This window comes from Panthera onca, chromosome B2 (assembly GCF_046562875.1).
Source record: "Panthera onca isolate mPanOnc1 chromosome B2, mPanOnc1 haplotype 2, whole genome shotgun sequence".
NCBI lineage: Eukaryota > Metazoa > Chordata > Mammalia > Carnivora > Felidae > Panthera > Panthera onca.
The window spans coordinates 143,976,964-143,993,405 of NC_138343.1; the positions used below are offsets into that span (position 1 = coordinate 143,976,964).

Genomic DNA, 16,442 nt, shown 5'->3' on the forward strand with positions numbered 1-16,442 from the left:
ATGTCTATTTGGTTACCAAGATCTCCATATTTTTTTTTTTCCAAATGGCTTCCACATAGAATGGCCTGGGATACATTAGGTACCTCTGTGAAATCACTTTTCTTCATTTGTAACATGGGTAATGCACATGCCATTGTTGTAAATGTTAAACGGGAACACAGGCCAAGGACCAGGGCGTGGTGGTGTGGAGAGGTGTGCTCTGTCCTCTGTGCCCCCCTCTTTACTTCCTGTCCATCTTCTTTCCCCACTTCTCTAGGCACTTAATGTCATACCACAACCTGGATGACTTCCTGGTTTGCTCCTTCTCTGCTAATCCAAACATTTCTGCAACTACTCTCTGGTATGAACTTCACTCTTTTATCCAGGAAATTTAAACAAGTGAGATTGTTGAATTAGAAATAACTTATTAACTTGATTACTTACAAACTCATTGTTTTCCAACTCATAAACGTGGCTTCAAAAACTTATTTCATTGGGGCACCTGGGTGGCTCAGTCAGTTAAATGTCTGATTTCAGCTCAGGTCATGATCTCATAGTTTGTGGGTTCAAGCCCTGCGTTGCGCTCAGAGCCTAGAGCCTACTTCTGATTCTGTGTCTCCCTCTCTTTCTCTGCACTCCCCTCCCCGCGATTGGTGCCCTCTCTATCAAAAATAACTAAATAAACATTAAAAAATCCCTTATTTCATTGATCTTAACATCCTGAATCAAGAGTTTGGTTGGGGAAGACCTTTTGCCATTGGCACCCATACATCCATGCTTTGTAAGCACAGTGACATTACCTTCTTAAAAGAGAAACTCCAGCCACCTGGCTGAAAGATGGAACATTAAAAATATATATGTAGATCAAGTTTTCCTCCTCAAATTGAGTTAAAGTCAAGGTATATTTAATGGACCCCTAATAGGTAAAGACCTGCTGTTCTGACATCAAACATCAGGTGGCCCCAGTTTTAACCCTGAATTCCAACTGATTGCAGGAAAGGGTGTCAGGAGAGTCATGATTTTCTGTTTCTTTTGAATGTGCATTATCGGAGTTAATTGTTAGGAAATTATTTTAAACATAATTGTTTAACTACTGAAAAAATGAAAAGTGTTCCAATGTAGAGCAGGAATCCAGGCTCACTTGATATTTCTGCATGTTTGATGAAGGGCAAAAGACCACATTTGAATAGTTACCCGTGAGACCAGAAATGTACACAAAATGCAGTTAATCGATTCGCTAATCGTTCTTCCTCATGTGAACATCTGTTTAGTGGTTACTATCTCTCACAGATACCCTACAGAACTGAACTAGAACCCGGGTCCCAAGCCCCGTTCCATGCTTTCCTCCCTCTTCCCTGGTGTGGAGAAAGGTGCAGGAGGCTCTGGCAGGATCTGAGGCAGCTCTGTGCTGACGGGTCCCATTCCCCGGCTTCCCATGGAATCTCTCACTGGTGCACTGTCTCTCCCAGTAGGTGAGGCAAGTGGCCTCCCGTGGAGTGTCCTCGGAGCAGGTGCAGCCTCAGGCACAGACTCTGCCTTGTCCGCCCTTACTTGGGCAGCAGGATTGGTCTCATTCCGAAGACACACTGCTTTTCGTAAAAGGGGGCAGTCATTAGCAGTACAATCTGAGGCTCCTGCCAGCCTTCCTGCCTGAGGCTAGTCCTCCTTCTGTAATCATATCTTTTCTAGAACAGTCAGTCACAGTCTGCACTTTCAGCTTCTCTCTGTGTGCTGGCTCTTGCCCTGTAGGCACGATCCTATCTTAAAACAAACGTCTTACCTCCACCCTTTACCTCTCCCCCTACCGAGGGCCCACCAAGTCTCTCAAAAGACCAAGGTCATACTTGTTCTTCTCCATGTTCCATTCATTCATTCTTTTTTTTTTTTTTTTTTTGGTAGGAGCTTTACTGAGGTTTCATCCATACAGCATGCGATTCACCCATTAAATTGTATAATTCAACAGCTTTTAATAAAATTCATAGGGTTGTTCACTTATCACCAGAATCAACTTTAGAACATTTCCATCACCCCAGAAGGAAAGTCTGTACCCGGGGCACCTGGGCGGCTCAATGGGTTAAGTGTCTGACTCTTGGCTTTGGCTCAGATCATGATCTCACAATTCGTGGGTCTGAGCCCCACATCGGGCTTTGCGCTGACCGTATGGAGCCTTTTTGGGACTCTCTCTCTCTTCCCCTTTCTCTCAAAATAAATAATCTTTGAAAAAATTAAAAAAAGAAAGAAAGTCCCCATTCCCTCTACCCCCAGCCCTAGGCAATCATCAATCTACTTTCTGTCCCTTGGGCTTGCCTATCCTAGACAACTCATATAAAACTCATATAAAAGGAATCCTACAATATGTGGTCTTCTGCGTCTTTCACTTAGCATTGTTTTTAAGGTTTGTCCACGTTGTAACATCTCTCGGTACTTCATTCCTTTTTATGGGCAAATAATCTTCCTGTCTACGGGCACATCACATTTTATTTATCTATTCATTAGTTGATAGGCATAGGATTGCTTCTACCTTTTTGCTCTTATGCATAAAGCTGTTCTGAACATTCCTGTACAAGACTTTGGAGAGATGTTTTTATTTCTCTGGGGTGGGCTTGGTCGCCTTCCCCTGTGGCTGAATAGGACAGGAGCGAAAACCTAGACAAAATCAAGGTCTGTCAGGAAAAGAGGGAGAAGAGGTGAAGGGTGAATAGTCAGTCATGGTCACCACAATGTTTCTTATTGTAACGGGGGTTAAATTTAATGAGCACACCTATAGTTTCACCAATGAGTCACTTCTTTACCAAACGGAGACAACATCCTTCAATTTCTCATTTTTTAAGTATTGTTCAATAAGAATAAATGTTTACTTTTACCAAATGTCATTTTGCCATCAAATGAGATCATTTTATTTGCCTATTGTGAAATGCTATATTTATAGATTTTTAATATTAATATAACATTCCATGAATGGTATTGAAACTTCCCTAGTTATAGTGTGGTTCTTTTAATATATTGGTTAATATATTGGTGAAAACGTCCTTACAGATCTTTATTTAAAACGCTCACGTTTCAGTCGTAATACATGGGTAGAGACTCAGTTTTATGGACCATAGGCAATGTAGCTTATGCACGTGTAGTAGGATAAGCTACTGATAAGAACAGGAAATGAATATTAATGCAGAGACGTAGTAAGGCACCGGGGAAAGGATATTTAGCAGCTGAAGGAAATTTTGTGGCCTGAAAGCCTACATAGAATTATCCCATTAACGAGGGGTCACCAGAAAGCCCCCAGGTACCTGGTCTGCGCGGCTACCCTCCTCACGTCCGTCTGGACACGCCCATCAGGACAGGAGCCCTGGCCATAGTTCAAACTCACTATTCAGACTCATTTGGACACATTCAGGTCAGCAGATGGGATTTCAGCTGTAATAGAACCTCTTGAACACCCTGAAGCACAGTGACCCTCTCCACCTGTAGGCTCTCCCCACGTGGGCACTGCAGCGTGGCCATGAACCCTGCACATGAACCCCACTACGAACCCCCCGTACACATTCACAAATAAGGCTGGTCTATAGATTTCTGTTGGCCTTCTGTCTTTTAAGTAATGAATTGTGGTATTTTTTTCTCTAAAAATGATGACTGTCATAAAAAATTCAAGTACTATCGAAAAACACAAGAACAGAAAAATCACTCCAAATCTCACCATCTCCAAAAGCCAGCACTGCTTTTGGTAAGTTTCATGCCAATCATCAAACTCCACCAAGAGTCCAGATGGAAGGGTCGGTGTGCCTATCAGCACGAATGTGAGTTCGTTTCATAGAAAGGGAGTCATAGTAGACACACTCTCTTGTCATGTGAAATACTAATTTTCAGATCACGTGAAGTTAATAGAAAGAAAAGAAAATGAAAAAAGACAGGCAGATAAACATATAAATATTTCTTCAGATGATAGATTATTTCCCCAAGTTGCCTCTAACGTTAAGAAATTGCAAGAACCACTGAGGGGTCAAGACTGTATTCTTGTGCCACGTTCTTCCAATGTTCGATGATCTGGATTGACGCTACTCTGAAAACCCAGGTGAGAAGCATCCATCCATCTTCTGACCTCTCTTCTGTCTCAGTCAGGTGGTTTTTGCATAGATTTGAGGGGCTGGGCACTGAGCAGGAGGGTGGGCAGGAGCCCCTGGGTTGATTATTGATGGTTATACTTTATTTTTTTTTTTAATTTTTTTTTTCAACGTTTTTTATTTATTTTTGGGACAGAGAGAGACAGAGCATGAACGGGGGAGGGCAGAGAGAGAGGGAGACACAGAATCGGAAACAGGCTCCAGGCTCCGAGCCATCAGCCCAGAGCCCGACGCGGGGCTCGAACTCACGGACCGCGAGATCGTGACCTGGCTGAAGTCGGACGCTTAACCGACTGCGCCACCCAGGCGCCCCATGATGGTTATACTTTAATCTAACATTAACAAGACAAGTGCAGCAAATGAGCTGTCCCCATAGTTAACATTCTAGTAGGGGAGACAGGCAGAGACGAGATAAACAAGTAAACTGCACAGTGCATTCAGGGACAGGTGAGTGGTGTGGAGAAAAGCAAGCCAGGATGGGGGACAGAGAGGGTGGAGGAGGGACAGGGAGCAAGTGCCTGCAGGGAGGGAGGGAGGGCACAGGCGATGTGGGGAAAGAGGGTGTCCGATTCAGACACCGCATCTGGAGGTCGCTGCAGGGGCACAGGCTGTAGAGAGTGAGGGCTCGCTGGGATGATGCACAGAACAGGTGAGAGATCGTGACATCTGAATGTCTTTGTGACAAACGGCCCCCAGAATAAAGCCAGCTGCTCGTGCAGAGAGACATTTCACAATTTAGGGATTCTCGAATACCACTTGATGGTCCCTCGTGAGTATCAAGGGCTCGCTGTGGTTCCAGTAGATCCTATTTTTAGTAGGATAAGCTCCTTTGGGAGGCATCAGTGTCCAAGATGTTGGCCTCTTGAGGAGTCTGGCTCGAGCACGGATCGGGGAAGCCTCGGCAGAGGCCGGCTGCACAGAAGCAGCAGCGGCCGTCAGGGAGGTGACAGGACCTTCCGGAGGCCCCAGCGCGTGGTGCTGCCCCGGGGCCGGCCCTCATCCCGTGGTCTCCACCCAACACCGTCTCGGCATTTCAAATTTTTAAAAAGAAATCAAAATGACTTTATTCCATTTTGTTCAATTTACTACACAAAAGAGAGAAGCGGGTTTGTATTTCCCATCACTCAGGAACAAAATAAGGTCATCACCCCTTGCATGACATTGATCTGAGTTCTCACACTCTGTTAGCTGCCGCCGGATTATTCCAGCTTCCTGACATCGATCGAGTCCGCACTGGGAGAGATGCTTTTTGAGGGAGAAGTCAGAAACATAAAACCTTTTTTCTTTCCTATGAATAAGACAGAAGTGGCCACGTAGGTTGGCACGCTGACCTTCTATTTCTTTGCCTTTTACAGAACAAGAGTCTTTCCAGGGGTCAGGACCCCTCTCCGTGCTGGGCCGAGCAGGTGCACGAGAAGCTCAGAAACGGCACGTTCGCGCTGGGTGGCCAGGGCCATTGCACCTTCCCAGAGAGTCAGCCCCTCAGCCCACCTCTCCCAAATCTGTTGGCTAGAGTTCCTCCGAAAGAAGCAGTAGAGTGTGTCTGCTGTTTTGTTATTTTAGTCAAGTTCAGGTACTTCAAGAACAGAATTACTGAGTGGAAAAAGCTTCACTCCTTGGCCGCATGCAAGATCAGCCACTTTAACTGTCACAGGAAATTAAAAAACTATTATTTTCATTTAAAGTGAGTTTTCACACTGCCAAAAGACACGGAAAGTAGAGACAAGTAAAAAAGAAACCACATATAATTTTATCACCATAGCAAACTGCATTTTAATGTGTGTTCTTCAATCATTTTTTTCCTAGAATTTTTCCAACAGTTTTAGTTACAGTACACACACAATTTTGGTAAACTCCTTTCACTTAACGTTATACTGCAAACATACTTTCTCGGGCTGCGGGATACTTTTCATAACCAAATTGTTTAATGACTATATAAAAAACATGCTTTTGATTTAGATCTGAAAGCTTAAAAGATTAGCTTACTTAATTAGCATACAGAAGACCATGTTGAAGCCCTGGAATATTGTCAATTTAGAAATCTGTTGACGGGGCACCTGGGGGGCTTAGTCGATTAAGTGTCTGACTTCAGCTCAGGTCATGATCTCCTGGTTCATGGGTTTGAGCCCCGCGTCGGGCTCTGTGCTGACAGCTCAGAGCCTGGAGCCTGCTTCAGATTCTGTGTCTCCCTCTCTCTCTGCCCCTCCCTCACTCATGCTCTGTCTCTTTCTCTCTCTCAAAAATAAATAAATAAATATTAAAAAAAGATATCTATTGACATAAGAAGATGTTTTATCATATGCTTTAAGTAGAAACACGTAAGATGCAAAATAATTATTTCTAGATGGTGGTTTTTCTTTTTGCCTTCTTTATGCTCTGTAATGAGCACATACTAAAGGAATACCTATTTTATAAAAAAAAATAAAAACATAAGGAAAACTATACAGGGAAAGAACACTGAGTGGAGATTTGATTGCAAATAGCATTCTTCAAAAATGTCACTGCAGTTTCCCTGAGGTTGAAATTAAAGATCCAAGAATCGTGGATGAAACAAACCATCTGTAGAAAGGAAACACAGTGGAATAAGCCTTTGCTGCTGGTGCAGTTGGAGAGTTTTTAGGAACACTCGACACGTAGGTGAGGTCACCTGGGGCACTGAGAGGAAGGACGGCAGTGAAGTCATAATAGGGAGTTTAAAAGTCCAACCCTTTGACCACATATCTCAGAAACTCTTTGAGGTAATGTTACCGCATCTGACACCAGGGTTTCCTGGCTTGTGTCTGATACACGTTTGTAATGGAAAATGATACATCTGTCCGGGGAATACTGGTCAACACATCGTTAAGTCACTGAGCTCTGAGTCTAGGCTCAGCAAGTAAGCTTTTCACTGAAGCTTGATTTTCCGTGTAGATTTCTTCAGAATTCAAGCATGAAGTTCCCTGGCTAGGGAGCCTGGTCTGTGGCAAGCCTAGGGCTAGAGACAAAGGTTAGCATGATAGTTCTGTTCTTATCTGCTCCTGGGAGGATAAATGAGTGAAGTTTTACATAATAAATGCCATATATCTATATTTACACATATACTTATTATAAATATCAGATATAATTATACTTATATATGTAATATAAATATATATAACATATATACTTATAATAAGTATAAATAAATATAAGATACATATTTGATTCCTGGCACATGGCTCTTCAAAGCTTTGGAATCTCTGTGGAGTGATGAGTGTCTTTTGTATGCTAATGAGATGACTGTGGTTGGGGGGGGCCCAGATGGCTACAAGATGGGGGCTGCTTGCCAGAAAAACCAAGGTATGATTAGAGGCTGGAACTTTCAGCCCCAGTCCGTAACCGGTTGTCTCCAGAAGGCTGGCGATGGAGTTAATTACTAATGGCCAATGATTTCATCAATCATGTCTACTTAATGAATCCTCCATAGAAACCCCTAAACAACGGGTTTCAGAGAGCTTCCCACTTGGTGCTGAGAAGGCGGGGCCCCTGCAGAGGACACGGGAGCTCTGCACACACATCTGATCCCATCCCATCCCTGCCCTATGCATCTCTGCATTCAGTGATTCTTGAGTCTGGATTCTTCATCACGAGCCCGTAGTAGTAAGTAAAGCACTCTCCTGAGTTTTGTGAGTCATTCTAGCAAGTTACTGAGCCTGAGGAGGCAACCATGGGAACCCCGGATTCATAGCCAATGAGAATTACAGGTGGTAACCTGGGACTTGCACCACGTCTCAAGTGAGGGTAGTCTTGTGGAATTGAGCTCTAACCTGTGGGGTCTGACACCTACTCCTGGTAGTGTCAGAACTGACTTGTAGGACACCCAGGTGCTATCTGGAGAGTTGGAGAATTTTCTGGTATTGCTGTGATGTGGGAAGAAGCACAGCTCTGAGAACATAGACCCTCAATGAGCAAAGACCCTCAATGAAGGCCAGGATGGTAAGAGAAGGGTTTCCGGAAAAGCTGATTAAATGGAGACCTGAGATTGGTCAGCCAAAGCGGAGAGGGGAGGGTTGTGAAGAGGGCTGTAAAAATTCTAGGCAGATGGAAAATCACGTGTGAAGACCAGGGTGTGAGCTTCTCATTGTAAATGTAGATTTAAATTGATGTTCTAGGTTTTGTACTTTGTTCTCTCAGAAGTTGGATTAGCGTGAGTCAGTCTTCTGGCATCCAATTACCTCTTGATGCTGACAAAGTTGATTCTCTCAGTCTACGCATCACATCATGGGATCAGGGAACACTGTGGGCCCATCCAGACGGTGTCACCCATTGTGTGCCAAATGTCTTCCCAGATAACACTTCTCACCTTATTTTTTGCGTGATTATCCAAACCACAGTGGAAATTCTTAAACATTTGGGGTTGGACAGTTTACTCAGAGGGGGTGGGAGGCAGGTTCAATGTTGTTTTGAAATAGGGTTTTCTTGGAGTGCCTGGGTAGCTCAGTCGGTTGAACATCCTACTCCTGATTTTGGCTCAGGTCATGATCCCAAGATCATGGGATTGAGCCCTGCACTGGGCTCCTCATGAGTATGGAGCCTTGTTAAAATTCTCCCTCTCTCTCTCTTCCCCCCACACTCCCATCCTGGCTCATGCTCGCATGTGTGCTCTCTCTCTCTCTTAAAAAAAAACAATCCTTAAAACAAAAGAAATAGGGTTTTCTTCTAAAAACTGACATCGATACTTTCCATGGTACAAGACATGGCCAGGCAAGGGTGCTGGTGGGAGCCCGTACCCCACCCAAACGATGATGCTGGCTTTCCCCCACATCTGCTGCTTCTTTTCAAATAAGCCCTCCACCTCTGTGCTTATTCATTTCCACTCACGACACCAGCTCTCTAATTTAGCGCCGGAGATGAGAGTCAGCACCAGGGCCACCCTTCCTAACAACTTTGTGTTTCTTCAGAGAGTTTCCTGTGGTGCTTGCTACCAATGGGCCCTCATGGCGTGTGGCTTGCCTGGCTATATGTATAGGAGCTCTCCAAGAACGTTCCATTCCAGATTGCTCAAACACAGACTCATTGTCAACTCACAGCCACTGAAATAGTTCTAAAGAAATGCGGTGTCAACACACCCACGTCAACAGCGACGCAAGGTCACTGAGCTTTTCTGAAATGACACTACAGAGAAAATCCTTGTGGTTTTTCCTGACTCAAACTTCTGTTTCGGACATTTGTTAGAAAAGTTTGCTGATAAGGCAGGAAAGTGACCGTTAGATTTTTAACTGATGGCCATAAAAATGGCCATTGCTTGACCAGGCGATCCCTTCAGGCCACGGGGGAGGCTCCCGGAGCGAGGTGTCCTGTGCTTCCCTCCCACACCTTCAGCATTTATTGGAAATATATCTTCAGAGAGGGACTCAACAGCTTTTTTGATGCTTTTATTGATAAGTTGAGTACAACCTTAGATTTAGTTGTCAAATATTCCTTTACACATTTCAGAGAGAAATATTCTTCCGCAAGGATTCTATCTCTACTTTTTTGATACATTCACATTTGGTTACAGCATTCATGCTCAAACACGTTCATTTGTGGTGGTTTGTGATTCATATTCATTTACAGACGCTGTTTTTTCTTTAACTTGTTTCAGTGTCCTCCTCTGGGAGAAAAAATAAAAGAGACCACCACCAGGAAAGGAGCAGAGACCTAGAAACTTCTACGGTGCCCGAACCCATGAGAGCAACCCTTGTTCGGGCTTCACACATCCAACACACCATGCAAACTTGGGAGGAAGCAAAAACGACAGTATCGCTAAACCCCAAAACTCTAGTGGATATAAAATACTGGGTGCTCCACATGACAGAGGGAGCCATCGGATTTGTCACGTTGGGTCACTGTAAGAAGCTGCTACTTACTGGGATTGTCAGTACTGTGCAGTCGGGCCCTGCGTGGGTTTTGGACTGATCACTGATACTGGGACACGTGGGCTCATGCCTACTGACTCTCCCTTTTCTCACACTCACAGATAATGGCTCTCCAGGACCTCTCTGTGATCTTAAGGGCTTCCTGACATGAGTCTGGCAGCTTTGGGGTCACGTCGGGGAGGCTGGATTTTCTGACAGAGCGAAGCCAAGTGAGGCTGTTAATGCCACTGTGGCTGCCACACCCCATCTTGTCCCACGTCTAGCCTCTGAGAGAAGAGGGAGATCAGGCAGGACTGCCCCTGGATGGATGGTTAGGGAAGGAGGGACGGAGGTCCTTGGGAAATATTCTGAGGTCATTCCCTCTTTCTCCCTAGCAAGGATTTCTGGTGCTATGTCTACAAAGAGAAGCCTTGCTACTGATTTGATCATTTCCAGGTGCCCTACATCCAAAGAGGACCCCATGGGCTGGTGAAACTCATTATGCTGTGGTCACGATTGTCCCTGAGAAGACAGACAATGAGAACAAACGACGGTGGTTATGCGTTTTCATCTGTAGGGTGTGCTGTAGGAAACGAGGTTTGTTGCATTTAGTGAAGCTCATCTCTTTTTGATGTGTTGTGGATGCCTCGAAAGAGAAAAAAAAAGACAAAAACTTGGTGAAGGCTCCATTTCGATCCATGTCAATGTGAGGAAACCTTCTGGTGTGACTGTACTGTCCTAGAGAAAAGGGCTCTCCCCGGAGTAACCCACTGGGTAGGCAGAGCCCCTGGGGTGTGCAGATGGGGGCGAGGAGCAGGTGCAGAGAGAGCTTAAACTCCTGTGGTGCAGAATCAGGTTTGGCCTCATTTCCATAGCCCCGGAAATGCTCCTTCTTTAAAGATCCTGCTTTAATACTCTGCACTTTTGTTACCATTGAGAACTATTATAAAGCCATTTATAAAAATGTCTCCCCTCTGGGCCCCTTATCCATTAAATTTACAGCAAAGCCAAAGGTACTAGCTTGTTCTCCAAGCCGCAAAATGAATGTCTGAGGTCGAATTATAGACTTCGTAATTATTTTCAGAAAAAACAAGTTCTTTCTCAAGTCGCAAATAATTAAATAGAATGAAAGTACATGGAGTTTTGATTTCTCTCCTGGAATTTAATCATTCAACATTCAAATCAGCTTTCATAATTTCTCACTAGTTGACAAGCCGATTAGTTGATGTTCCGTCAATGTTATATATATAGTAGAATTCTTGGGGATAAAGGCACAGTCTTGACTATTGCCTGTGGTTCTTCGGGAACAGATGCTCCCTGAAACCTTAAATGAGAACATTGCTCTTAAAGTTGTGAGTACAGTGCTCAGAATCCGTCGCGGTCAGTCTTACAGAGAACTCACCCAGTCGTTGCTGAAGGTAAAATGCGAGAAATGAAAAAAAACCTGAGGAATCTCTATGCACGGGTCTAGCCTGACTCGAAATGACGCGGGAATGGCCATCCACACAAAAAAGCCGAACCACACTTTCACCTCTGCTCTGGGTTGTGCGTATTGCTGAGGCCTGAGAATACTTCTCGCTCTTTTTCATGGGCACAAAGCAAGACATGCGAGGAGCTTCTCCTCTGACTTTGTTTTTGTAGTTTTGGAAGGACCTTGAGGGCTGCGTGTGCGTGTGCGTGTGACAGAGAGAGAGAGAGAGGGAGAGAGAGAGAGAGAGAGCATTTGGAGACAGAAGACCAGGGCATGGCGGGACTCGCGCGCCTTTCCGAGCCGGCCGGCAGGGGGCGCGCGCAGGGCTGCAGCTACACGTCGAACCAGTGGTCCCCCATGCAGGCGCGGTTCCACTCGCAGCTGCAGGCCCAGCACCACTCCAGACGGCACTGGGGCTGCGGGCACTTCATGTGCATGCATCCTCCTGCGGGCAAAGGACACAGGTGAACGCCTGGACGACACCACTTCCCGCACCGGCACCCCGGTCTAGAAATGCCTTTTGGCTCACCTGGGTGGCTCAGTGGGTTAAGCATCCCACTCTTGGTTTCGGCTCAGGTCATGATCTCGCGGTTGGTGGGTTCGAGCCCCACATCGGCGCTGTCCGCGCACAGCCTGCTTGGGATTCTCTCTCCCCCCTCTCTCTGCCCCTCCCCTGCTCACTCTCTCTCTCAAAAATAAATAAACTTACAACTTTTAAAAATGTTTATTTATTTTTGAGAGAGAGAGAGAGAGCGAGAGCACGAGCAAGGGAGAGGCAGAGAGAGAGAGGGAGTCACTGAATCCAAAGCAGGCTCCAGGCTCCGAGCTGGCAGTGGGGCTGGACCTCACCAACCCCAAGATCATGACCTGAGCTGAAGTCTGCCACTTAACCGACTGAGCCACTCAGGCGCCCTGTAAATAAATAAACATAAAAAAAAAAAAAAGAAAAAAAAAAAAAAAACGGTTTTCTAAGGGAATGTCTCAAGCAATCCAAGGGCAGAACGTGGACTGAGGCAAACCCGTGGGAAAGCTCCCTGGAAGTTGTGCAGTTAATGACCTTCATCAAGAAAGGAGTAAAGACGAGGGGCGCCTGGGTGGCTCAGTGGGTAAAGGGTTCCTACTTCGGCTCAGGTCATCACCACACGGTCGGTGGGGTCGAGCCCCGCGTCCAGCTCTGTGCTGACAGCTCAGAGCCTGGAGCCTGCTTCGGATTCTGTGTCTCCCTCTCTCTCTGCCCCGCCCCCCCCCCCAAATAAACATTAAAAAAAAACATGCCACCCTCATCTAGGACTAATTTTATTTATAAATCTGACTTTATTTACTTCTCCTGAAATGGGACTCAGAGACAAATGCCTTGTGTTTCACAAACGGGATCAATTCCTTACTGAAATATATATCAAGGTTGATGTTTTAAATAGATGTTCATATACTTAGCAACTTAATATGGAATATATAATATAACTTGGCTTGAAACAGGAGTTGGGACAGCAGTATTGAAAGTATTTCACAGGGAACGCAGCCCTTAATGCGATTCAAGCTTTTATTTAGGGTGAGCAGACGGGGAGAAGTAGGGGCGCTGCATGTACCACCTCATTCACTCCTCAAAAGCACTTTGTGAGAGAGCAGTGTTACCCTGTTCCAGAATTTTCTTAAGGCCAAGGACTTTTAAATGGCAAAGTCTGAGATTTAACCAGGATCTGTTGTTCTTTCACGGAACAGGGCCTTTGCAGCATGAGATGAAAGGTCCCTTATTCGGGGATTCACTTTGGGATTCTGCCCCTTCCCACACTTGTTAAATTCATTTCTTATTTGCTTTTGGGGCTCAGACATCAAGTCTGCGGTGGAGTGCAGAGGGAGTTACTCGTATGAAGTTACATGTAGACAATGGCTTCTGATCGAATTTCCTAGATAATTCAGGCAAAAGCGGTTCTTTGCTTGAACTCGATATAACATTGGATGTGCTCTATTATTCAATTTTACCAATTATCTTGTTAAGTCATTTTTTTTCTTGCCAAATTTTCTAGGTAATTGCTTCAGTACTGTCTCATTTTTATTATTAGAAACCTGGCATAAGAACTTCCACCGATTTAAAATATTTATGAATATGTAACTGAAGGAATTTGTTTTAGGAGAATTTAAGGGCATTTAAAATCCCATACTTTCCCAACTTCCTTTTGGTTTGTTTTAAAGATCATTTAGGGGTGGGAGGGAGAGGAGGATGGGTGATGGGTATTGAGGAGGGCACCTTTTGGGATGAGCATTGGGTGTTGTATGGAAACCAATTTGACAATAAATTTCATATATTGAAAAAAAATTATAAATATGCAGAAAATCAGGGGAAAAACTCACCTATGATACTTTCAACTTAATATTTCTCATTTAGGATTACACATTGGCAGGACTGTGTAATTTTCCACACATATTTAATGACTGTACATTTATGATATAAATAATATAATGTTTTCCTACCATACCAAATTTTCACGGGTATGGAATACTAACATTACAAATGAGGTTTTGTTATAGAAACTAGAAACATAATGGCTTTGTAGAATAAGAAGAAAGGAAATAGGAAGAAAGAATATTCATGTTATTAACTTTCTTTTCCACCTTGGTGCTTAATATATGCAAGGCAGTATGCTAGATCTTATAATATGGAGAAGAATCAGGGACTCTAATTCTAAAAACTCTGCCAACTTCTTTTTTTTGTATTTATTTATTTTTATTATTTTTTAAAATTATTTTGTAATGTCTATTTTTTTATTTTTTAAAATATATTTATTGTCAAATTGGTTTCCATACAACACCCAGTGCTCATCCCAACAAGTGCCCTCCTCCCTGCCCATCACCCACTTTCCCCTCTCCCCCAACCCCATCTTCCCTTAGTTCTCTGTATTTAAGAGTCTCATGGTTTGCCTCCCTCCCTCTCTGTTTGTAACTATTTTTTCCCCTTCCCCTCCCCCACGGTCTTCTGTTAAGTTTCTCAAGATCCACATATGAATGAAAACATATGGTATCTGTGTTTCTCTGACTGACTTATTTCACTTAGCATAATACCCTCCAGTTCCACCCATGTTGCTGCAAATGGCCAGATTTCATTCCTTCTCATTGCCAAGTACTATTCCATTGTATATATAAACCACACCTTTATCCATTTATCAGTTGATGGACAGTTAGGCTGTTTCCATAATTTGGCCACTGTTGAAAGTGCTGCTATAAACACTGGGGTACAGGTGCCCCTATGCATCAGCACTCCTGTGTCCCTTCAGTAGATTCCTAGCAGTGCGATTGCTGGGTCATAGCTTCTCTTTAAAAGTGTATTTATTTCTTTTGAGAGACAGAGAGCACAAGCACACCAGAGTGGGGCAGGGGCAGAGAGAGAGGGAGAGGGAGAATCTGAAACAGGTTCTGAGCTATCAGCCTAGAGCCTGACTTGGGGCTCCATCTGACAAATGGTGAGATCATGACCTGAGCTGAAACCAGGAGTTGGATGCCTAACCAACTGAGCCACCCAGACGCCCCAAAGCTTTGCCAACTTAAAAGTAAATGTGACCAAGAAGCTGACAACTTCACGTGACTTTGAGGGCATTTGAATGAAGAAAACATGGCTTCCCTCATCAAGAATTCTATCCACCGACTGATGCTCAAACCATGAAAAGCCCAGCCTATGCCCCGCCAGCCCCATGGCTGGGGCCAGCCACTCTTTCATTAGGTTTAATGACAGAGGAGAAGTGCTTGAACATCCTGGCACTTTTTGATCAGAGAATGGGACTGGAATCTCATCTGTTTGAGGCAGAAATGAAGGAAGCCACTTTCCGAGGTGGAAGGCTGCGGGAGGAAGTGCAGGCTTAGCCTATGTTTAAGATGGAAATGAGCCTCATTTTCATTACGGCTTTGCTGCACGAAGAACTACTTTCTGGGATTCAGATGACCGTGAAATAGATCATGAATTTACTTTGAGGACGAGATCATGAAACGAGCTTTTCTGGCCCATAGAGCTCACATGTATCTCTGCTGCATGCTTGAAATCAGTGGAGACTATCATTAATAAATTTAAAGTCCCAACTTTTCTGTTCATAGGTTAAAAATCTATAGGTGAAAAATCAGTGCTTTCCATTTATACTAAGTCACGCTATTTCAAAGAAATGGTGGATTGGGGAACCTTTTTTAAAATAATTTTTAGGGGCGCCTGGGTGGCTCAGTCGGTTAAGCGTCCGACTTGGGCTCAGGTCATGATCTCGCGGTCCGTGGGTTCGAGCCCCGCGTCGGGCTCTGTGCTGACAGCTCAGAGCCTGGAGCCTGTTTCAGATTCTGTGTCTCCCTCTTTCTCTGCCCCTCCCCTGTTCATACTCTCTCTCTGTCTCAAAAATAAATAAATGTTAACAAAAATAAAAATAAAATAATTTTTATTTTATTTTTGAAAGAGAGAGAGAGAGAGAGAGAGAGAGACAGAGGGAGACAGAGGATCCAAAGCAGGCTTCGTGCTGATGGCAGTGAGCCCCATGCAGGGCTTGAACTCAGAAACCATGAGATCAAGACCTGAGCAGAAGCCGGATGCTTAACCCACTGAGCCCCCAGGCGCCCCTCCAGGAAGACAACTCTTAGCCCTCAGGCTTTTGCGCTCTGCTAGCTTGCTTTCTCTCTCATATTTTAGATAAAATATCTGTTCATATATTTACTAGCTTCTTGTTAATTCAACAGATATCTGTCAGGACTCTTCTGGGCCTGGGGGACAGACAGACAAGGCTCCTGACCTTTGGTGATAACAGAACGGTCTCTCGCTACTGAACTTGCATCGTGAAGTGAGTGTTCGTGAAGGGTCTCTGCGTCTCCTCTGACTTCAGGTTGTCTACACGGCATCACCGCTCCAGCGGTGAGGACCGGAAGAGGTCTTGCCCCTGGCTCCGCTGACGTCCTCTGTGCGCACTGGAGTGTCAACCCACGGCACAACCCAGCGCACGGAGGAGAACAGAGGCTCACGGTGCACGCGGATCTATTTGTTGCCTGGAGACCACTGAC

General features: G+C 44.6%; 1 protein-coding gene across 2 annotated transcripts in view; it reads right to left on the bottom strand.

Annotated features, from left to right (window-relative positions):
• Positions 1-9,465: 9,465 nt before the first annotated feature.
• PRKN (parkin RBR E3 ubiquitin protein ligase) overlaps positions 9,466-16,442 on the bottom strand; it is a 1,338,651-nt gene continuing 1,331,674 nt past the window's right edge. For both annotated transcript variants that reach the window (XM_078447547.2, XM_078447546.2), the window contains exon 12: positions 9,466-11,868. In XM_078447547.2, the coding sequence (XP_078303673.2) occupies positions 11,756-11,868 (113 nt within the window). In that variant the 3' untranslated portion in view covers positions 9,466-11,755. The remainder of the gene's footprint in view (positions 11,869-16,442) is intronic.